This window comes from Pithys albifrons, chromosome 2 (assembly GCF_047495875.1).
Source record: "Pithys albifrons albifrons isolate INPA30051 chromosome 2, PitAlb_v1, whole genome shotgun sequence".
NCBI classification, from domain to species: domain Eukaryota; kingdom Metazoa; phylum Chordata; class Aves; order Passeriformes; family Thamnophilidae; genus Pithys; species Pithys albifrons.
The window spans coordinates 45,977,614-46,002,841 of NC_092459.1; the positions used below are offsets into that span (position 1 = coordinate 45,977,614).

The following is a 25,228-nucleotide window of genomic DNA, read 5'->3' on the forward strand; positions in this document are numbered from 1 at the left end:
AGGCCCAATGAATGTAACATTTGTTTGCTGTTTCAAAAATAAATCATAGTTTCGTATGTCTTAGGACTCGTTTCAGACACCAAAGTTTTAGACACTAAGAAAATTTTGTCAGTTTATGACAAAAAATCAAAACAGAAGTGGGTAAAAGTATCGCTGTAATGATCACTTGAGTTTCCAATTTTGGAAACATTACAGCAGACAACACAAACTGCCCTTCAGAAGAGGAGGGGGAAAAAACGATGTCTCAACAACATTTTCCCTAATGTATGACAGTGCCTGGCCTTCATCAAGTATCTTCTTTACAATGTCATTAACCAAAGTGCCTAATGAAACATCCTATTCCAAGTGACAAGTGGTCAACATTTGAAGTAACAGTGAAATGAGCTTTAATCCTCAATCTTTTGCTAATGCCAACTTGCTTTAAATACCTAAGCTTTGAGACACAGAGAAGGAATAAACACATTCAGTATAATTTTCCTAAGTTTTACTGGGGTCGTTAGAGGTCCTCTAATATCTTTTAGACCTAAATGTGTCAAAATAACTCTACACAATGATAACAAAAATCATCAGAATTCAGTTACCCTTTCAGCATGTATATATACATACCTATGAAACACAAATGTATGCTCACATTTGCACCCCTTACCTCTGTCTTTCAGACCTGTTCCTACCTGTTGTTTCCTCCAATTCTCATGCTCCATAGTACAGAAAATGAGTCCACAGAAACTACCCTCAAATTCATGCAGCTCTGGCAGGAAAATCAAGTTTATGTGCTGAGAATGAGACAGACACATTCTCAGAACAGATAGCTATTGACAAGGAATGGCACTGCTCCCTGCAAGAAAGCCAGCCATCACTTTAGTGTTCAAAAAGACTTCATTTGATATATTTGGAAGGGATAAATCATGCCATAAAGGCCTATGCCAGCTCACTCCCTTCTGCCTCAATAAATCTTCCATTTTCTGCCACCTTACAGTGGTAAGTATGCATACAACAGAGAAGACTGCACAAAGAATCACCCAGCAAAGCAGGACTGAATTAAAACAAGAACGTAGACATGACTATAGAAAACCAAAGGAGAAAAAATAAAACTGCTACACTATGAAAAGTATTTTCATGTATATAAAGATATTTGTGATCAACTAGCATGCTAATTATCTTCACAATTAAGAGCTAAACTGAAGCCTGTGGAAGAAAGAATTAAAATTGATTACACAATGTTTAAGGAATATGTTAAAATTCAGAGCTATTACAAAACATGCATGGTGATTAAGGGAATGTGCAGGTTTACTGCACAGATCAGTATGCAACACACTCACAATTTCATTTATCATGAAAGAGCATTATTCAGAATGTTGTTAGCTGCATTTAAGTATATTTATTGGCATACTGAGAGAGTCAACTAGAGTTATGAAATTCTCATGTAGGAAGAATATTTTCTCCTTTTCATTACAGGATGATTATTTTTAGATACATGTGACTATGCTTATAATCTCTACCCTGCATTTTTAAAAGCAGAATATATACATAACAAGTATTTCATATAAAACAAAGCCAATCTCTGCCCATATATTTTTATTATTATCAACACTAATTTCAACACAAATTTTACTCCATGTTTCTCAGTGGTATTCGCTGCTAAGCGTTTCGTTCTTAGAGATCACTGGAATGTAATAAGAGAAAAAAATTCAACCAAACTTAAAAAATACCCAGAGCATGGTTTAACTGGTCTTGGATAGTGAATATATCATCATTCAATAATATCAAATCATAGTTAATTATTTATTTACTCACTTTTAAATAGCCAACAGTGGGGTTTATTGCTATAAAACACATTCAACTGTGATTAAAATGTCACTGTTTTTTCAGGAAGGGATGAAAAACATCCAGAGGCTTCTGATTTATTTACAACATATATTTCTAGAAAAGGGGATTTTACAGATGTGAAATTATACACACATTAAATGAGTCTGAGAATTAACTCTGTACCATAACCAGGAAAGGTAGGTAACTTATCAATTCAGAAAGTAAAAAAGCAGCATAACAAAAATGTTCCTTAGAATCAAAAATACTACTTAAAAATGTAGAGATTATGAAACTGAAGACACTGAATGTGTGCTTATTAGTGGTACCAAAAATGTGTGCTTCAGAAAATATTTTCAATACTAAAAATCTGATGCTGTAAAAGTGTAAGACAGTAGTTGGGAACAAAAGAAAAGCTCTCAATATGATAACCTCTCCAATGGCTACAAATCACTAGACTGACAACAAACAGAATTCCCCTCTAGAGTGGATCTCATTTGCATCAAACTTTTTAAAAGTCCATTTAAGGAATCATCATGCACTTAAAGTATTTGATATAAATGTGAATGTCTTAAAATGCCTGAGCTTTACATAGGAAGTTATGGAGAGTAGTATACAACTTAAGACTAAGGTAAAATAAGAACATACATGAAAGTTCAACAGGAAAAGAAGTGATTTCTCTAGTGATAAAACATCAAAAACTCTGGCATTTAAAAAAAACTTTTTTATTTTTAAATGTCAAAAATGAACATAGTAGAAAAATACACCTGTCATTTGAAGCAATTACACTCCTTCTTGCAAAGATTTCAGCCATGCAGAGTTTTTTATGTCTATGAAGTTCTAAGTATTTACTGGAGAAGTAACTTAATCTTAAATCTATTACTGGAATTGACACTGTTTTTAACTCAGCTCTGTGTTAGATAAATGCAGCTTTTTTTCATTAGCTAAATTATATGGTTTAGATTAAAAGCATCTAGGACCTTATGGGTAGATATTAAAAAAGCAAAGTTCCCCACAAGAGAAGAAACAGAAGATCACAGAATGACAGAATCGATTAGGTTCGAAAAGACCTCTGAGATCATCAAGTCCAACCCTTGGTCCATCTCCAGTCCATTTACTAGATCATGGCACTTAGTGCCATGTTCAATCTCAGTTGAAAAACCTCCAGGGATGGGGAATCCACCACCTCTCTGGGCAGCCCATTCCAATGCCTGATTACTCTCTCTGGAAAGAATTTTTTCCTGATCTCCAACTTAAATTTCCCCTGGCAGAGCTTGAGCCCGTGCCCCCTTGTCCTATTGGTGAGTGCCTGGGAGAAGAGACCAACCCCCACCTGGCTAGAACTTCCCTTCAGATGGTTGTTTCTGTGGCTATGAACACCTAAAGCTGAAAGTTTCTGGCAATTGTAATATAAAGACATGAAACTGCCGTGAACTATCAGGAATTAAGAAGGGAAGTAGGCTATAATGTGTAAGATATTCAATAGCACCTGAGGACATACACATTTTTAACCTTGAATCAGATGTCCTTTTACACTGAGGTTCAAGCTAAGGAATCTTTACATCACAGCATGGGCATATATAAGCAGTGATGCCAGTGTAGACAATACACTATAAATTAATATATGTGGCACATCCTACAGCCTCAGAACTTTACCAGTTTTCTTTGACAGAGACAAATAGTCAAGAAAAATGGTAAGGAAATTATTTGTGTATTACACTAAGAATTTTGGTAATTAAGGGGAACTAGTTATAAGTCAATTTGTCAAAAGAATTTCTATATTCTTACATACTCTGTATGGTAATCTCATGAACGGCCTTACATTGTTTTCTATAAAGCAACTTGAGAAACAATGAAAGAAAATATTTTTCATAGGCTTAGTTATTAAAACTGAAAAATGTGTTTGTAGGCAAGGACAGCATAATCAGTCTTCATCAATACCTGTCAAAAGTAGTTGAAATTAGCACAGCTTTCTACATCCCTTGGTAATGGTATCAACAGAAGTTACAGAAAATTTTGAAGTATGCAGCCATCTAAACTCAAATTTCAGATTTGAGCAGTTTAATCCATGGAAATGAAATGAAAATTAAAGAAAAAAAAGTTCTTGCTCACCATAAAAGAACTTTTTAATAAGCTTAATTGGCACCATCACTTTTCCTCATTAGAACAGGACAATTATTTTTTTCAGTATTAGAAAACGAACAGAATAAGATAATATCTAATATGGTTTATTCATCTCTTGCCAAATGTTTTCCATAGAGAAGCTGAAAAATATAATGATTTTAATTAATCTGATGTTTGTACGTGATGAGCATTTATTCTTCCCATTGAAGCCAACAGGAGTTACTGAAGCTGGGCAGCTTTGAACAGAAGGACAGATCCCATAGTCACAGATTTAGGTAAGGAACTCCTCAGCTACCTACATTTCAAAACATTGGTCTCTGGGAATCTATATCTCCCTAGCGACAGCACACCTACAATTCCAAGACTTAAATCCTTATAAACTGGTATATACCCACGATAAATAGACTTATTTTGGGTTTATGTAGTGCTGGGGAAGCACACGGTGCTAAGCAATTAAAAAAAAGTGCTAATCCCCTACTACAAATTCTACCCCAAAGAGCTGGAAGGGCACAAGCTGTAAAGCACAGGAAATGCAAAACACAACACAAACACAGACAGAATGACAAGTGGTTGGTATTACTGAAATGCGTTACAAAATCAGTGGATTTTCAGGAGCTTTTTGAAGGAGGATAGTGAAGGATCGTTACGTACGTTAATTGGGAGGCTGTTCCATGTGTAGGAGGCAGCGTGGAAAAAGACACAAAGTTGGGAGTGAGCAAAAGAGACAAAAGGGGAATTCAGAACGATGCTTGGGAAGTGCAGATGGTAAAAGAAATGAGGACTAAGGTTAAGCCAGAACCAAGAGTGCCTTGAACATGGCCAACTTTATGCAAGGGAGGAAAAAATTCCTGGCAAAGGCTTAAGAAGTGAGGAAACATGGGCAATTATACAGGAGAGGAGAAATGATTTGTGTAGCATGTTCCATAGAAAAGAAAAGAAAAGCATAAGAGAGAGTTAGAAAGTGGGAGACCAGTTCACATCAAATACCTCATTGTAACAAACATTTCAGTTTTAAATAACAGAAAATAATTAACTTCACTGAGATTCTCTGCAATACCCAGTCAGATGTGAGGAGTGATAAGAACAAACTGCAGTGATTCTTCATCAAAGCTGTTAAATCATGTGAAAAATCACCATGTAGTGTAAAAACTACACACCCAAAATAAAATCAAATGAAAAAGGCTAGGAAAAAAGGTGTCTAAAACATGGCAACAAATGAAGCAGCAAAATGTGTTCGTTGTGATTGTCCTATAAAATAGTAAACTCATTCGATGCACAAATAAATTCTGTCATCAGAGGTTTAGCTAATGCATTCCTCTCATCACTGCCACCAGTTATGAAAAATGCAAAACTCCCAAGTGTATACTGAACATTGATGAAGAAAACTTTTAAAATACAGAGCTGCAAGCCCAGAAGAAAAATAAAATTAATTATATTTTAAGCTTATGAAGGGGAATGAAATACCATGACTTTACTGGTTCTGAGCCAGAAGTGTCATTTTGCAGGGTCTAAGTTTACTTTCCTTCCAACTACAATTTTGTGTCATTTACAAGTACAATATTCATTAGCTCAAGACCTAAGTATGAAAAAATTGAGAAGTTTATCAATAACATAGTAATAGCAACTTCTATATTATTGAAGCCTTAAAAATTAATATTGGAATTAATATTACCACTTCCTCTCCTTGCTAATATTTTCAAAGGAATTAAAAATATATTGATTATTCTTGGTAAGTATTTGATATCTTTTGGGCTTAAACACGAATCTAGATCCAAGCAACTCATGTTTTATCAACAGATGTGGAGCTTGAATATTTACATTTCAGTTTAACTCAAGATGTCATTGATGTCCATCTCTACAATAGATTAAATCAAATCATACCATATTTTGCTGGAAACTTAAACATCTAAGTCTCTATTCCTCTCTCATGTAGTGACAGTCCATCAATCAGTAGACTCAATTAGCTGACTCATTCTTTATTTTCTTTCCACACATTGTCACAAATTCCCTGTTTAAAATATAGATGATTGAATGTCGGTCTCTTGCATTGTGTCTTAGCAAGAGGACTCTGTAAATAGTCCCTCTTCTTTTTTCATTAATGTGCATTCATGTGCAAAATGGCAGGAAAAATATTAAATAGATTTCCAATCTCTGTTTTAGAAGATCTCAATTCAGAAATGCTTTCTTTAACTACAATTAAAGCTCGTAGGAAAGTCCTTTTCACTTCAAAATGCAATCTGACTCTAAAATAAAGTCTACACAGTCTTTTGCAGGCTGTAATGTATCAAAATAAGGATGTCAGTTACACCCTTAATTATAGAGCAAGAAATCTGTGCATCTTTGCCTATATGATGGTATGTCACACACAGGTCAGTTTGAACAAGCTCTTATTACATTACCTCAAACACACAGGGAAATCTACTCACCCACAAATCATGCTCAGCATAATCAAACAGCAGCCAGACCTTTCTGTCACTGTGAGAAAGGAAAACCTTCTGCAATGCAATCACGTTTGGGTGCTTCAACTCTCGTAAAAGCTGCAGAGAAACAGGTAAGTTCTGGTTACTGCTGTGCTTTTTAAGAAAGGCAAACATAGCAACAAAAACATCAAACAGGTCAAACAGCAAACAAGTAATCCTAAAACAATCCCCAGAAAAAAAGATGCCATTGTTTTAGCATATTATCTTCAAAACATCAAAATCAGGATATGGGCAGCCTCTGTGTCATGGGTTGCTGTTCTGCCAGCACAGCTGCCCATCACTACCTTCCTTTCTCTGTTCCACACTCAGCACACAGCTGCTCATCCCACCCTCTCATTCCACCTGCCATCAGTGTCTATTTTAACAGATGTTATTACTCACAAACATAACTGTTTTCTTATCAAAGGTGAACATCAGGATTTGAGGATGCCAGAAAAAAGCTTGTGCCGTTCTTTGTGTGCACAACAAAGTTCTTGATCACCACATAATTATTTTATTGCAAATAACTTTATTTTGCTTTGGATTCCTGCCTCACTTGCCTCAAAGTTCACAGGCTGTTGTGCTCAGAACATAAAGGTGTTTACAAAGAAACATTTACCAAAATGTTTTTTCTAATGGATGTTTCAACTACCATTGTTCTGTAATTCAGAAATAAACCCAGGTTTATTTACTGCTTGACAAAAAGAAAACTAGGTCTCATGACTAATTAGACAGCACATTAAAGCAGGCACCACTGCTGAACTCATCCTTCTGTCAGATTAAATTAGTCTCAGGAGGAGCTGGAAAGTGACTCCCAAAAATATAATTTCCATGGAATTTTTTTCCTCCTTTTCCACACCAGTCACAAGAAGGATTGATTATTTCTGTCTTATCTGGAAATTTCTTGCATCTGCAGCACTAGTATATACATTGCCAAGAATCAATTTATAATGGCAAACTAGTAAACAGGAGTAGGTTCCAAGGCACATTTGAGAGAAATTAATCTTCCCTTTTCATTCCTTACAGAAAAAGGCTCAAGGTACTTATTTTAGGGGAAATTAAAAAAATATTAATTTTAAATTATATTATTCTTGGGCTACACAGGTATCTGTCAACACAAGAAATCTTCTAAAGAATATTATAGCTGCTTAAACCAACTCCAGTTTTCTGACATATTAAATAATTTTAATGCTTTTTCTATCATGCAGGAAGTGCTTTCTTTTTGTTTGTTTCTTTTTTTCCCTAACCCTGAGCTTCCCTTTTTCCAGGCTAAACAACCCCAGTTCCCTCAGCATCTTCTCCTAAGACTTGCTCTTTGTTACATTCTGGCTGATAAGACTGGGTGCCACAGCAGCTGGTCGGTCCTTCAGCAGCACGAGGCAGACCAAGGAAATGTTGGCTCCAAAAGTTCAACACGCTTTGCCAGGAACAGGAGCTCTGCTCCAGCTACACTGGACTTGCAATAGTGCTCAACACCAACGAGCTGAGGTCAGGAACAACAGCAAAGGGTAAAAGTGCTGAGCATGAGCCACAAACAGAAATGTTGGCCAGATTTATGTCTAAAAATGATCTTGTCTAGAAACAGAGTACAGCAGAAGAGGGAGAGACCACAGGGACCAAAGTGATATAACTCACATGTACATAAAGAGTGGAGACAAGCAGAGTCATTCAAAAAGCACTGGGAATATGTGGTCAGAAAGGAATATCTATGTATGTATGGCCAGACTTGGCGAATGCAGATTTGGGCAGGGCTCTCCCCACGTGGGTGTGCCCTTCCAGCCTGCGCAGTGGATTTTTTAGGTGAGGCACAGCGTGTGCAGAACTGGCCCCACCGTTTAAGTCCTGAGGTCCAACTGCCACGGCCGAGCGAGCTTGACAGGGACAGGGAAGTCCTCGGGACTGTCACAGCACCCGGTACTAACTGGGGCTGACCCTGCTGAGCATCCGAGATGTGACGGGATGGGATGGCAGGGAGGCATTGAACTGCCAGGGGACGGTCCCACTGAGACTGGAACTCAGGACCTTGAGATTCAGAGTCCAGAGTGCTCTCCTTTACACCACAAGACTGCCCTAGTTAGGCCACTAAGTATGGGCGAGAAAGGAATATAGGGCAGAACCACGTAGACAGCTACAGAAACAAAAACTCAGCAAATCTGAGACAAGTGTTTCAAAGACAAGTATTAAGCTAAGGCTTAGTTAAAAAGAAATGGGGGACTTCAGAAATAACATTGTCATTAAAGCAAACAGCAAGAAGCAAATAGTGGGAAAACATGGGAACTATTTGGAGCTACTTGCATCACAATTGTAGCAACCACCTACCCTAATAGTTTTGAGGTTTGACTGGAATTTGGCCAATATTGAAATTCTACATGTGCCATGTCTGTGTAACAGTCAAGTCATGCACCTTCTTGTGATATGGTTGTATGTTCATTTATCACCATAATTGTCACAAATGTGCATTTTAGCCATACCTAGAACCACATGAACAACTTCAGGGATGTGGCAAATCATGGTCTGCAGCTTTCCTGCAGCACAGATTGCCATATAAACTTTAAACACACAAAACAAATAAATGAAGCATAATACCAACACAGTTTTTTCAAGTCTTGTTTAGAAGTAAATTAATTTGGAGATTTGTTAATTCAAGTCTAAAGTTAGAAGGAAGAAATTAGCATACTGTCCAAGTAACTGAGATTCCAGTGTACTTGACAACATTTTATTACAAGATAACCTGAACATAAAAAGGATCTGCACCTACTACAATTTATATACTAAATAAACACAGCATCATATTTTAATAGCAATATACCTAAAATAGTTAGTTTTTAAATTTTTAATTTTTTCAACTAAAATTTAAGTTCCATCATCCTCATTTGTGGTAAAATGCTAATAAAAACCTGTGTCTCAGGTGAGTTACGGTACATTTCTCTCATGGTAACGGCACACAAAGCAGTTTAGGTAGAAAGAGCTTGAGAAGGGCATCAAAAACAAACACTACATATTTTCTAGACAGAGAAGGAGCACAAGGAAGTGCACAAGAAAGTAAAATTAGGATATCATAAAACATCAAGACTAAAATAAAAATCTAAAGTATTTTATTTCATGTTTTAATAATAGTTATGATATTGAGCATGGAAAGAACAAACACAGACAATGAAAATCATGTTTCAGAAAGTGAAAATTAGCACAAGTCAGATACAAGCGAAACTTAGAGCTGATACCAGATGATTAGCAAATACATCACATACATATGAGACATGGAAAGGACACAAGGCACTTTCAGACTTCTTAATTCAAAGCATGCAAAAAAAGTATTTTGAAACTATGAACATAAAGAAAAATGTATTAAAAAACTATGCTAATATTCTTATCTGATAATTGATTTTGAACACAGATCTTCTGCTTGTGTTGATATTTCAACCTTACAATAACTCTAAGTACTTTTTCAGTTGGGAAAGATGACAACTGGAATAAGTTTGAGGTGAGCAAGACACTACCTAAAAAGGCAGCTGACAATGGGATACATTTCAAGAAAAAGTAGTTCTATATATTAATTTTTTGAGGAGTTACCAAAGAACAAGTATTGTGTTTATTAATACAATCCACCTTAGCATCAAAATCATAGGTGTGAATTAAATTACGTGACTAAATGAAAGCAGTGCTACCAATGAAGGAGTATGCTAATTCATCATTTTTAATGCTATTTTATTCTATGACTGAGTAAACAAAGAGCAACAGAAATTGAATTTGTGCACTTAGAAGCCAAAAAAGAATCTCTGCTACAGACTGAGAACTCATCAGGTGCAGGGGTGACAAAAAGGTAGGACTGGATTGCCATAAAACAAAGAAAATTAAGAGAGTAAATTTGATTATATTAGAGATTCTGAGTTATTTACAGGAGAGATATCAATGCATGAAAGGCTTCTGTGATATATTTTTAGAACACTACATGCAGTTTTCTTGACCTGAGATCAAACACCTCCCCCACCACTCACACACAAAAAGATGAACTCGCCCTGAAAGAGGCAAAGGGTGACCAAAGGAGCAAACAATCCATCTCTCAACAGGGCTTTCTCAATTACTGCAACTGATCAAATATTGATAGAAGTACGATGGATATCCACTAAAATACACAGACATGGACACTAAAGATGAAAGAAATCATTATGCAAAATGATAATCACGTTCAAGAATAGAAAGACAATTGACAGGAGATAACATTACCCTGCAGGAGGGCATCTTATGACCAGGAAGGCTCAGGAATAACCTCTCAACAGCAGGGAAAACAGTATATCTCATTTGCACTTTGATCAACATTGGAAAATAAATTTACTTGATCAATTTGCTATGTTAGCCACTAGATTCAGTTGATAGATGCCTATGCAGTACCTGCTTGTACAGAAGCCTTAACAAAAGACAGATTTAGTAAGGTTTTACTGATCATCTCCAGAAGACTGAAAAGCTCATGTACTGATTGACAGCGAGCTCTTACACCAGTTTGGTTTAAACTCTTCGAAACTTAACCTGCAAATTGTCTATGACCTTTTACATGAAGGAGACTAACAACTAGGAAGTCTCCTGTTCTTTTGCAGCATGCAAAGTTCTGCCTTTTCCCCCCAAAGAAAGAGACAACTTCTGTGAAGAAGAGTTGCAGTGTTACTAATAAAAGCAACAAGGCTGGTGAAGGGACTGGAGCACAAGCCCTATAGGGACAGGCTGAGGGAGCTGGTGTTGTTCATCCTGGAGAAGAGGAGGCTCGGAGGTGACCTCATCACTGTCTAGAACTACCTGAAGGGAAGTTCTAGCCAGGTGGGGGTTGATCTCTTCTCCCAGGCACTCAGCAATAGGACAAGGGACACAGGCTCAAGCTCTGCCAGGGGAAACTTAAATTGGAGATCAGAAAAAAATGCTTTCCAGAGAGAGTAATCAGGCATTGGAATGGGCTGCCCAGAGAGGTGGTGGATTCCCCATCCCTGGAGGTTTTTAAACTGAGATTGGACGTGGCACTGAGGGCCATGATCTGGTAAATGGACTGGAGTTGGACTAAGGGTTGGACTTGATGATCTCGGAGGTCTTTTCCAACCCAATTGATTCTATGATTCTATGATCAATTATGATGGTGTTTAGGACATTTGTAATCAGTCAAACAGTACACTCCTCAAAGAAATAAATCTTGCAGAGAAATACTTTTACATCACAGGATGAATAATGCTTTCTGGCTACCACTTTAAAAAGCTGGGTGAGGACAGACACTTTCATCCTGCTGTGAAGGAAACCTAAATAAAATCAGACAAAACAGAAAGACAAACAGTGCTCTCGCTAGTGACATAGTAAATCTTGCAGCAAACATGTATTTCTGTGTCAGTGATGACAAAACCGATAATCATCTTCAGAAATTTATTCAGAGGCCACTCATCTAAGAGGTGTTCCTACCTTTCACATAGTTGACTTCAGTCTTTTGATCTATGTACTTAAACTGATCTGGAACAGCCTTGGTAGGTTCTTTGATGGAAATGCACACTCTACTAGTGCATTTAACCATTTCCAAGGTTAGAACAAAAACCTTTAACAGGCAGAAATGTGGATCACAAGAAATCATAGGAAAGTCCAAAGCACGAGTCTGATGCACGATGCAGAATTTTAAAGCCACCTCTTGTGTGATGAATATATCCCAAGCCCTAGGGACACTGAAGTTGTTTTTTAATTGAAGCCAGGCTTTTCAAAGGAACCTAAAGGTCATCATTTTACTTTTTCAGAAGGTCTTTTAAAATTCCAACTTACTTAGATATTATTAGTCAGTCCCAGATCCTCTCCTCTGTGTTATTAATATTATCCTTTCCACAGAGGGTCCACACAGACCCCCTGCTGCAGCTTTTCCCTCAGGGAGGTGTATATACATGGGCCTCTCAAAACAAAAAAAGGGGGGTGGGGGAGGAAATCAGGCAGTTGTTTATTCAACTTGTAAAAACAATCCTTTTGAGACCTGTAGCAGAGTTAGAAAGCTATCGGTTATCAAGAAGAATAAAAGAGAGAGGAACTGAAACAGCACACCACATTAAAAAACTACCCATAATTCAGCTTTGTTTAGTGATCCAATTGACGCTGAAGTTTGGGATTTTCCAGTTTGGATTCCCCTTCTTGGGGAAATTACAATTACAGAATTACTGCATAACTGAAGTACAATTTAAAAAAACCACCAACAACTGGTCTGGTAAGGCAATTTTTTTTGGCATTTCAAAATCATGTAGGGGAGGCAGAGTGAAATGCCAAAAGTTAACAACTGCCTTTCTTACATGAACTGCTGGGAGTGCTGCCTGAGTCAACAAGGCACACTCCAGTTTAAAATTACCACACTCAAATATGTTAAAGCAGACTCCAAGAAGACTCTCCCCTTCCCTCTCATTCTCCTGTACATGCACCTGATTTTTATCAGTTTCATCCCAAACAGTCCCTCATACTGAAGCATCTTCCCAATTCTGCTCTATACATGCTTCAGCCTTCTCCTTTCTTCACACTTCCATCTTCCTCAAGCACACAGTCCCCAAACTGTGAGGTTTCCAAACTGGCACAAAAAAAACCCCAATCAAGTATGCTTTAAAAAATAAATAAGTAAAAAGACACTGAACAGAATCTATCCAATAAATTGCCAAATGTCAGGACAGGAAGAGTACAAAAACCTGCCCCACCCTCCTCCTATGAGAAGGATTAAGAAAGTATTTATTCTATAAATATTTTCATTTCGGGAGCTGAAAATGGTCTGGCATTGCTAAATAACATTATTATTCTGAAACAAAAGCTTGGCAAAAGACTTTTCATAAGTATTACATTTTAACTAAAATAAAGGAATAGAAACTAGGATAACTGCATTTTTAATTCCTGAGGTCTCAACAAAAGAAAATTAAGTATCTTTAGCATTTTTCTTGAAGACAACAGGCAGAAATACAAATATAAGAATTCTATTTCTTAGTTACCAATATCATATACTATAGCACAGACTTTTAAACAGAAAGAACAAACTACTGCAATATTACTTCTAAAAAATATTTTTAATACAGCTACATAAGGAAATGCAGCCATTAAGATCACACAATATTAATTTAGCTCCAGTGCAAATATTAAATATGTAATTTTTTTTCACAGCTTTTCCAAAAAATACATCTGAATAATTATTAAATTTATGCATCTTCCTAGAGGAAACCTTATTTCTTTTTGGACAATTGAATTCGGTGATCTCCCTTCTGTCAAAGGCAGCACTGCAGTACATTTTGGACAGAGCTAACACAACCATTTTCCTCCAGGCTGAAAGGCATAGATAAAGCTCTCAATCTCTCAATAGAGATTTTTCTCGTTATTTAGCATTCAATAAAATATAAGAACATTTATTCACTCAGATAACACTAACAACTCAACTGAAAACATCTCTATAATCTGCTAAAAAAGCAATAGAGAATGTTTGTCATTTCTGAAGACTTTAAGACACTGAATTTGCTTTTCAGTTGCCTAGAAATGTCTTCACTACTGAGAAGATAAAGCAATTAACAGACTCAAACCTAAAGCTGTTCTAAAACGTTAGAATGAGGGAAAAGGGATACAACTTTGATAATACCTCTTAAAAATTCAGAAGTAGTGTCATGTAATTCCACAAAATTACATGTTCTGTCTGGGTTTTTAAAACAGCAACTTGCAGGGTTTATTCTAACATTTCCACGTTTTTCTGATCTCCTGGCAACCAGTTATCACCTTGTTCTCGCACTGTATCTCACAATGAATAAACAGTGATAGCAACTGAGGTTTTCCAAAACCTCTGCAGAAGGGCAAATAATGAGACTAGACATCAACTCTGATCAACCATCCATCTTTCAAAGTAGATATTCCACCCAAGAAGACTTGACAAGGATAAATGGTATATGAGCCAGAGTAAGAGGAACAATGTTTTAGTAAATGGCCAAAAAGTATGGTTTTCCAACTTCAACATAATTAATTATGACACCAGAGTGATGCATCTCTCAAGAACGAATAAATTTTTAACCTATGCAAATATCTGGCATGGATTGCAATACTATCCTGAAAAGACAATATTTTTACAGCCTATTTTTCCCCTTTAGTCCTAAAGTCTATTTATTATCTCCTCTACTTAACTCTTTGATTATTAAAGCAATTTTTCATTTTTGTGATAGTCTGTCATTTTTCACAGTTTATACATTACAAACTATACACAGCACAATTATAATACAAGTTATTGAACTTAGCACTAAAATAAAATTCAAGATCTTGGAAAAAACATCAACCCAACAACATCTTGCACCCAAATAGTGACAGAGAGAGTGATCAGGCATTGGAATGGCCTGCCCAGAGAGGTGGTGGATTCCCCATCCCTGGAGGTTTTCAAACTGAGATTGGACGTGGCACTGAGTGCCATGATCTGGTAAATGGACTGGAGTTGGACCAAGGGGTTGGACTTGATGATATCGGAGGTCTTTTCCAACCCAATCAATTCTATGATTCTATAATGACCAACCAGTCTTCCAACTTGGTAAATAAGTCTACTGGACTCAGGAAAGTGCAATTCTGTACCTCTGTTTTTGATTCTAAAGTTCTTTACCCTATGATATGAAAACTTCCTGCATTTGCTTTTATATGACACAGAGCGTGACTACGCTGAGCCACTCCAACACTTGTACCCAAGATGCAAAATGTCTGCCAAAATCGCCTATGAAATTCAAGCAGTGAGGGGTTCTCTCAGACAATATGTAACAGATTTGGGTCTGTAACAAATCTGCTGGGACACTGCCAGCATCAACCCTCACTCTGATGGCTCAATAACCAAAGCACTCCCACCAAGTTGCAAACCTGGCCTGAGTCCTCTCCAGTTGCCTGCACAATGGGCACAGTGCCTGAAGAGACACAGCTCAAGCACTTCACAATATCCTAAGTAAATAGAGGTGACTCCCTGTGCTGGTTCAAAGACAAACCAGTGGGAGAAATGAACCCAACACAAAAGAGATTATAAGTCAGAGTTACAATTTAATAACAATATTATAATAAATGCAATGGCACAAAGAGAAATTCGTTTTAACCCACAAAACCCAGACATATAACCCAGCACCCTGGGGCACAAACACAAAGGGGTTTGTTAGCCCCTGTGCTGAACCCCATGTGGTTCCCCTGAGTCCAAAGCAAAAGGAAGTGAAGAATCTGTTAGTGCAGATGATGGCTGCAGTCTGGTGATGGGTGGTGGTCGCAGTCTGGTCGAGAGTGGTGGTCTCCTCCTGTCAAGGTTCTGGTCCTCCTCTGGATCCAACAAGTGGTTTCCCAAGTCCCAAAACCCCTCAGATGATATCCCCTCAAATCCAGGTGGGACTGCCCAGTACCTCCCCCAGGGCTGGGAGTAACATAATGAGTGATCTCACCCTGTGAGTCATGGGGTATTTTGGAATCACTGATGGCCCATCAGCAGACATGAGACCTCAGGCTGGGTGTGGAGGTGCTAATGACTTGCTGGAAGGGAGTTATCACAGCTCTTATCTCACAGGTGTCTTTCACACCCAGCTCACACCCTGAGGGGTCAGGTGTGCCCTGGGCAGCTGCTGCAAACGGTCCATTGTTAACAGTTCACGGGAAATGAATAGGGGTGTGGAATACACAGCTTTGGTCACACCCACACTGTGATAAACTGGTCCCACCTGCTGAACTAGGACACTCCCTACAACCTGAAGGAAGGTATCCCAGTCCTGGAAAGAGCCAAGAGATGTTCCATACATCATGTATCTTCAGGCCCATATAGCTTCTCAAGCGTGCATGCTCAATGTTACAAACACAACTTCAGAACTTAAATCTATCCCTGCTTTGTAAAGGACTTGGTGTATTATTCAAGGTCAAGTTGGCTGCTGCTGAGTACTGTCACATCCAAGTCCTCAACTTGCAGGCAATTATTTCTCCAATACAAAAATACACAGGAATATAAATCAAGTGTTATAATTAGGCAACAGTCCAACAGCAACTTATTATTTCCAATAGCATATTAAAAAAGCACTCTTTTGATAATACACAGTATTAATCCAATACTCTCCTGTGATCTAAAACCGTTCAGAAAAAAAAAATCAATGGCAGCTTAACTTTGCATCCAGTGGTTGTATGCTAGATCAGGTATCAACCTGTCAGCATAAAGACACCACTAAATCCAGAGTCTGAGAAGAAATTAAGAAAGGTGTCTATGTCCTAATCTGGCCCAAACAGTGAAGACTGATCCAGCAACACAACAGCAACCTCCAGTCAGGATACAGTTCTGTTAGGTACTGTTTTCATGCTCCTGAATCACAGGAATAGCAGACTTTTCACAGAGGAATAACAAGGTCTTGTAGATCAAGTCGAGTTTTCAGTGATACTACTATGTGACATAATTAGCATTTCAGGATTAAAAAAGATTACCTTCACATAGTTAAAGAGAGGGGAAAAGAAAAAAGGAATAAATAAATTTTTTTTAAATCCCCTAACAATTATTCTTCGTATGTACTCATTCTACTTACTCTAGACTGGGTTGCAGGCATTTAGATACATAATTTATAGTTCAAGTCTTCTTTAAATAGAAAATTAAATCAAATCAGAAGTATGAATACAAAACATACTAAACACATTAAACCTCTGTTCCTTATGGGAATCAAAGGAAGGCTGCTTTAGTTCTAAATGACAGCATTCATTAAAATTTGATGTACTTCAACTGATGTGCTTTAATGTCTTACTTCTACTTAAACAAGATAATAGATAAGCCTATAGTTGCAAGTGTAAATCAAGTCTAACACCCCGCTCCAAATGAGAAACACACGTATGGACAGGAGGAGAGAGTGCGAGTGTTGTTTTTGGTTCTTAACTTCCTTTCATTAACTTGGGTCTGCTTAAAATAGCAAAAGTTCTGTACATAGTTTTAAAATCAGATTTCTTTTATACTGTTTCCAGATCAGATTAATTTAAGAATATTGCTCTTTCAGAGTTTTTGCTCAGAAATTATTTATATAATTGGTCTGTTGACAGTTATTTACAACAAATTCAGCATCTCACTCTGGAAGCATAGTATGTTAGGATGCTCTCAGTGGTCATTAACACAAGTACCTGTTATATTTGTTCTCCTTTTGCCTGTAGGTTTTCACTTTTTGCCCAAATTTTCTGTAACCTTTAGCCATACAATAGACAAATCTAATGTGCAAAGCAAGCTAAAACAAGATGTTCATTGGCAGTCTCCCAAGTCATTAAACGCCTACCACAAGATTCCTCTCATACTCTCAGGATCAGACTGCAACTGGATTAAAGAAGTCAGTGTGTAATCTAAAGCCAGCTAGTTCCTCGTTCTTCTATTATATATGAGAAATTTCTCAATGAGGCAACAAATGCAGCAAAATCAGCATTTGCCTGAATAAGGAGGGACACAGTTCAGGAAGGCTTAAAAAGGTGGCTTAATGAAATTACATAATCTGGTGAGCAAAGAGACAAAAATGGAAAAATGGTGCAGTAAATATGCTCTTACAGCAACTCAAAAGGACTTAGAATGATACCAGTTTTTTAAGAGAGCTTTTGAAACAACAGTAACAAGATGAAGAAACTAGTAGGTGGTTAATGTTTACCACCATAAGAGTTATTAAGCATGTGGCATTCTCCATTTATCTTCCACTGGATATAACCTTTCCATAAAGTAACTTTTACTGCAAGCAAGTGGGCAGTGAACTGACTTTTTGCCCAAGGCAGCAAAAGTCACACAGCTCTGAAAACAACACAAACACTCACATTAGAGTTTCTTCCTAAGAACTGAGCACAGACACTGTCCCACATATGCAGAAATGAGTAATTGGAAGTCACTCAAGACCTGCAACAGAACTCATCCAGTATTTCATTACACATGCAATTAGCAGCAGCACATAACATATTTATAATGCCAGCCACAATGACAGAGTTCATTTATGTGCATGTTCCACGTTAAGTCTGTGATTTTAGACCTCCTGCATCTTCCTTCAGCTTCCCTCTTTTCCAACCCACAGATTCCCAGTCCTTTTTACTCTGTTCCGATGGAAGTAGTTTTGTATCACCAGCTTTCTTGATTTCCCTTCTCTTCACTTTTTCTAGTGCTACTGTAACCTTTCTGAGGTGGAGAAAGAAAACAAAAGGCAAATACAGAAAATGTCAATGGGGGAGAGATGCACAGACACCTTGGACAAAGACCAGAGGCCCACCTAACCTCTGGCAAAAGTGCCCTCTTGTTCTCTCCTCTTTTAAGCATTAGTACCCATGACAGTGAGGTTACTTACGATGGCAAGCTGTGTTCTGAGCAGAAGGTCAGATAGAAGAAAAATGAGACATAAGGAAAGGAACCAGTGCAGAGAAAAGAAGGGGCATAAGGAAGAAGCTTCTACTTCCAAGGATAGAAAATGGAAAAATAACATAGTAGTTGTCAAATTCTTTTACTCTTTGAGCATGACCTTCAGGAATAAAATCCGTTGGAACGATTTGCACAAAAAGGAATGGCAGAAGAAGAGGAGGGCTCACAGTGTGTGTCAAAGATGGTGAAAAGAACCATAAAAATGGAGAGAACTCTCATGAAAACAAGTGGAAAATCTGCACAAGCTGATTGTAACACTTTATTATAAGCATTTTAGGATACAAAAGAAGCAGCAAAAGTAGTAAATATTGCTGCTGACAGACCCTGTGATAAAACAGGGAAACACAAGGAGTATCAAAAAGCATATTGAGAAAAAAATCAAGAATGAGTGAAGTTCCACATGAGAAGTCACAAATACTTACAGACCAGATATCATAATGAAGTCTAAGCAACAGAATATGAAGGACACTACACAAAGAAGAAAACACACAACAAATAAAAGGTTTGAAACAGAAATCAGAGACAACAGTACTTGAAAAGGACAATATCTGATAGTGAACACAAACACTGAAGCAGTATTGCTACTGACTGAAGATGCAAACACAAGCTAATACATGCAGCTAAGGCACTGGATGCATTATCTGTATTAAATAACAGTGGACTAACACAGAACAGTTCACAGAAAGTGAGCCAGGAGCCAGAGCAAGGATGACAAGTAAAAGACTACGAGTTACATGCAAGTAGCCTGGTAAAAAGGATTAAAAACCCCCAGAAATAGTATTTTTTCCTACTCAGACTGCAAATGTTTTACAATTATTATTGAAATAACTGAATGCAGTAATACATTTTGCCCCAATCAACGTCACTACTATACAGTAGGATAACTCAGCCAAATAATCTAAAAAGTGCAACATGCAATTCATTTCCACTCATTATGATGTTTTCCACAGTTAGATAAAAATCAAAACAGCATGTCCTTTATCAGAGCCGATAAAAAGAGAGTAGGTCAAGGATTCTTCCTTTATCCTATTATTGCCAAGACAAAAAACATGTTTTTGCAATGCCCTACCTAAAAAAAAAAGTTGAATATTTGCCTTTTATATTTGGCAAGAACCATGGAAAGTTCAGGCAATGGGCCAGATCTTTTGTCTAAAATGCATCATGTTATGCCTTAGCTTTGCTGAGGACTCACAAACAGTGCCCCGAGAATCTGGTCCCAGTGCTCCCTCTTCTTATTTAAAATACCCAACATCAGCTTTTATCCCAAAGGTGTAAAAATGGATTTACATACACACCTCTCCCTAGATCTCTTTATAAAAGACAGGAGCATATTCGATTCTGTAAGGACTACAATAATCTTCCAGGCTGACAAAGTTACATCCATGAAAAAAAGAAACACTGATATTTATACATGAGGTTACTTTAGCACAAAGTTTCATAAAAACAAGGCACACTGCCAATGATGCTGCAGTGGGAGAGCTCAGGCACTCCTTGTTCCATGCAGTCCCCCCTCCAGCTCTACTGTCTCTCTTGCCACTGTCACCACCTGCTTATCCCACTACACACAGATTCTGTCCCCACTTAAGCACCACATGGGGAGTTCACCTGCCTATATGGCTTCCCTTATGCCCCAGCGTTTTATGGCACAGTACCTACCTGAGCTGCTGTGCCTGAATTTTGCCACCCAAAAAAGTAAATTAATGTGATGTGGCACAGATGTGATGGAGCAAAGGGACTCAATGATCATGAGAGAGATACTACAAATATCAAAGACTGAATGATATAGAAGAAAATTCAGTGATAAATGGAAGTTTGAAAAGACACATTGTGTGTTATTTTATAATATTTTTAAATAAATATTTTTTAAAAACTCATTCAGGAAAAGCCATCAAAGGAAGTTTCCTCCTTTAAAATTTCTTTTCTATTCATGGCATATGAAATGGGCTGTATGGAACAACAAAGCAATTAGTTTAAATACTGCCAATATTCTCACTGGTGATAATTGGTTGCTTCTTGCAGGAACATCTGCTCTGTCTTTCTTAAGAAATGAAGTACAGACCTTGTTACCTAGACAACAGAATCCTTCTGAGCATCATGCACTATAAAAGGGCAGTATCAACCTCAGTCACACTGCATATTCGCTCTTCCCACTGCTCCCTTATCGCCACCCATGCAACCAAATGCTGTGACTTTTTAACATTAAGCCCACATTTATTAGGTCACACACACTCAAGTCCATTTTGCATGTGTTAAATCAACACCTGTGTTACTGTCCTTCTTCCAAGCAACAGTCACTTTGAGGCTTTGTATTCAGCCAGTTTCCACCAACTGACTGCCAAGCTGTCAAGCTGAAAATGCTCCTTATGGGTATTCTGAGACCAAGTCCTACAAATCTAGAAATCCCCTTGAATGTGGTGCCGAAACAGTCACCAGCCAAACTCTGGAGAGAAGCAGATTCAATTTTGAAGATGCCTTTTGTTGCCTTAGCAAACTCAGCACAGTTTTATAAATATTGATAAAATACTAAAAACAATGAAGTGCACCAGACGACAAATTCTTTTGCATGTTTCATCAAGATGGATGGATTTACTTTTTTCTCCCTCTGTTCATGTGATGAAGGACTAATGAACACAGAAGCTGAAATCATAGAATCATTAACATTGCAGAGAGGCATGCAGTGGCAGGACAAGGGGGAGTGGCATTATACTGAAAGAGGGTGGGTTTACATTAGATATTAGCAAGAAATTCTTCGCTATGAGTGTGGTGAGGCACTGGAACATTTTGCACAGAGCAGATGTGGGTGCCCTGGATGTTCAAGGTCAGGCTGAATGAAGCCTTCATTCAGAGGGCGGTGAGGCACTGGAACAGGGCTGCCCAAAGCAGCTGTGGATGCCTCATCCATGGAAGTGGTCAAGGCCAGGCTGGATGGGCCTTTGAGTCCAGTGGAAGGTGTCCCTGTCCACAGGGGTGGGGGTGGTACAAGATGATCTTTAAGGTCCCTTCCAACCCAAACCATTCTATGATTGTATGAAAACAACCCCAGTGAGACAGGACTACAGACCTGTTTTCCAGACCCATCTGTTAAAAACCCATGAGTTCCAAAAGTACTGAAGATGATAAATAAAAGCTAGAAAATGGTTTGTACTTGAGATGCCCAAAAGAAGCAAAAATTAAATAATCCATCTGGCCTCAGACTGAAAAGCTGAACAATGGAGATAGCTGAAAATGATTAAAATGTAAAAACACAGCAGAATTACTTATTTTGACTGCAAGGCTTTGAGCAAAGTTCAGTGAAATTCAGATGTGAAACATTACAAAAGACAATTTAGTAACAGTATTTTTTTAGGCCACAAGTATAATAAATACCTAGAGACAGAATGTAAAGCTGCAAGGATCACCCATCCTCAAAAAAAGGACTAAAGAAAACCTAGGCAAGAACAAAATCATTAATACATAACAAATACAACATATCAAAAAAGAAGAAATAATTATTAGTCTGAAGTGCAAAGATACTAAGGTAAATGAGATACTGAACAAACCTTGGCATTTTGTCAGAGATCATTAACTGCAGTAACAAGAAGCTTTCTTGGGGTAGAAACTTAAGAGAAATCAAACCAAAATGAATCCAAAACACGGCTAGCAGACAGGAAATCACTATATTGCTTGCAAATGTTAAAGGCAACTGGAGATAATGAAAAGCACGGGAAATACTACAAAAGGCAACCGAGGTAAAAAATTAAAGTAATCTAATAAGCAAGTGAAAATATGGAAGGACAATGACAGTTGAGAAATAAACTCTGCAGGGGCCATGGGATGGAATAAGTTCATTAGCACAGAAAGAAAAGGCAGAGACTTTCTCAAATGTCTTCAAGAACTGGCAGATCTCTCCCATTTCATAACTATCTCCAATCAATATTATTCTACTGACTGCTTTCTTCAATATGCTGTTCATGCATTCAAAAAAACTAATAGCTTTTCCCAAAAATACAGCCTGTCTGAACTACACTAACTTCAGCACGCTCAGATGGCTGCATATGAAAAGGCTCAAGGTCAAGTAACGCTCGTGGCATGTACTCACACCCACACAGGCAACAGGTCTCAGGAAGCACCCTGACACTGCTAGTGACATAGGAAGGATGAGCATGACACTCTTTCTACAAGCCAGAAGCATTTTGCCAATCAGATGGCCAAATGGAGCCAAGAACAAGACTATGGTGCTCACCCCTTCCTATCAAAATGCAGCTGTAAGCCTGTGGACAAGATGCATCACAGAATGACAGACACCAGGCTATCTACTAAGTGACTACTGCACCATTAACTACAGTTTGGAAACAGGAAAACCCCTCTGTACCTTAAAGCCCCCAAACACTAACATCTCAAGTCATCATAGAGAGAAGAAAACATCTCAGTAAGATACTGCAGAAACTGTATTTAAACTGAGCTACTTTTCAGCTTAACCACAGAACAGGACACAGATGTTCACAAGAAAATACCAAACTGTTAACATAATGAATTCAATTAAGTGAATAAAGTTTTAGTAGAAGGTAAGATAATATTTTGCCTTAATAACAAGGCTGATTAAAACTTCCACACAAAAACTTGCAGAGTAAAATGTAACTGCAGACTAAAACCACTATCCAATTAACCATATTCAGGGATGAAAACAGTGCCAGGTAACATAGAAAAAACCAACATTTGATCAAATTCTTACTTTTTTTTCCCACTGATGTTTCACTTTCAATCCAGTCATCTCTTCTGTATTACTTTATCCTGTTTAGGCACTACTAATAGCATTTCATTTCTGACTCACAGGCTCTAGGGGCACCAAGAAGTCTCAGGCAGCTTGGAGATGAGGAACACCAGAGACCCATAAGGATGACATTCTGTTGGGAGTACGTTACAGAACCATCTCATAAAGATGGGAAATAGGGTGAAATCTTCTCTACAACTCAAAGAAGTTTCTAACCCACAAACCCTCATTCTTGCAAGAGACATGAACCTCCCTGATATGCAATGGGAAGGCAACACAGAAAATCACAAGGAACTCAGTTAATTTTTGGAGGCTATCAGGAACAGTTTCTTAATATACACACTGGAAAGGCCCATAATGACACAGTTGTTGTAAAACAATAAAGAAATAGTTGGAGATGTGACAATCTAAAGCAACTTTGGCTGTTAGCAACCATCAACTAGTACATTTGAAGATATTCAGCACGGAGAAGAGAAGGCTCCAGGAAGATCTCTCTGTGGCCTTCCAGTACATCAAGAGAGCTTATAGAAAAGGAGAAGAGGTACTTTCTACACAAGCAGATAGTGCCAGGACAAGGGGGAACAATGTTAAACTAAAAGAGGAGAGATTAGAAGTTAGGAAGAAATTGTTTACTGTGAGCGTGCTGAGGCACTGCAACAGGTCTTGCCCAGAGATGCCTCGTGCATCCGAGTGATCAAAGCCAGGATGGATGGGGTCCCAAGGAACCCGATCTAGTGGGTGGCATCACTGTCCATGGTGAGGAAGATAGAACTGGATGACCTTTAAGGTCCACTCCAACCTAAGCCATTCTATTACTTCTTGATTCTAAGATCCTGAGTGAAGATGGCAAGAAGCAGAACACAGATCTGGAACTACAGGAGAGCAAAACTTCAGTTAACTGAAGGAACTGATAGGCAGCCATAGGAACCAGCTCCAAAGAGCAAAGAAGCTCAGGAAAACTGGCAGGTCTATTAAAATATACAAGTAGGAAACCTGCATGGCTAAGCAGACTGTCGGAGCTCAAATGCAACTATACAGAGGGGTGCAAACAGGGACAAGCTACATGGGAGAAGTTTAGAAACATTGCCCAGACATGTAGGGATGGTGTCAGGAGAACTGAAGCTCACCTTGATTTGACACTTGCAAGGAATGTTGAGGGTAACAAGAGCTTCTGCTACTACATTGGTTGTGAAAGACTGAACAAGAAAATGTGACCCTGTTGCTGAATTAAGTGGACAATTTAGTAACAGAATTTGAAGACAGAACTCCCAACTTAAAAAGAATGCATCACCTAAAAACCCATGCCATCACCTCTTAGCTGGAGGCATCAAAAACAGTCACATGTAATGTTAAATTAGAGAAAGACACATTCCAGTTATATAAAGTCAATACATCATTCACACAATTTTACAACTCCACACAGAATGAACAGAAAACATGTGCAAACTCATTTTACTTGACTACAGGAAAAGCACAATGGAGGAACACAGGGAAAATAAGCAATGCGAAAGAAAGAATGAGAAACAGAAGAGAAAAATAAAAGTTTATGACAAATTCACAAAAGAACTCAAAATTTACAAAACATTCTAAGTGAAGCTTTAAAAGAGGTATGCACATATTTTCATTTTTGCATATACACATAAGCAATCTTGCAGGAGATATTTAAGTCTGGCAAGTAAGTATTTCAAAAAGTCTTCTTTGTATTATCTACAACTGTGTTCTTCAAAT

At 37.9% G+C, this 25,228-nt stretch overlaps 1 protein-coding gene across 1 annotated transcript in view; it reads right to left on the bottom strand.

Annotated features, from left to right (window-relative positions):
* The window catches only part of CDK19 (cyclin dependent kinase 19), a 127,858-nt gene that overhangs the window by 74,633 nt on the left and 27,997 nt on the right, over nucleotides 1–25,228 (bottom strand). Inside the window, exon 3 of the mRNA XM_071548908.1 lies at nucleotides 6,354–6,464. Coding sequence (XP_071405009.1) covers nucleotides 6,354–6,464 — 111 coding nt within the window. The remainder of the gene's footprint in view (nucleotides 1–6,353; nucleotides 6,465–25,228) is intronic.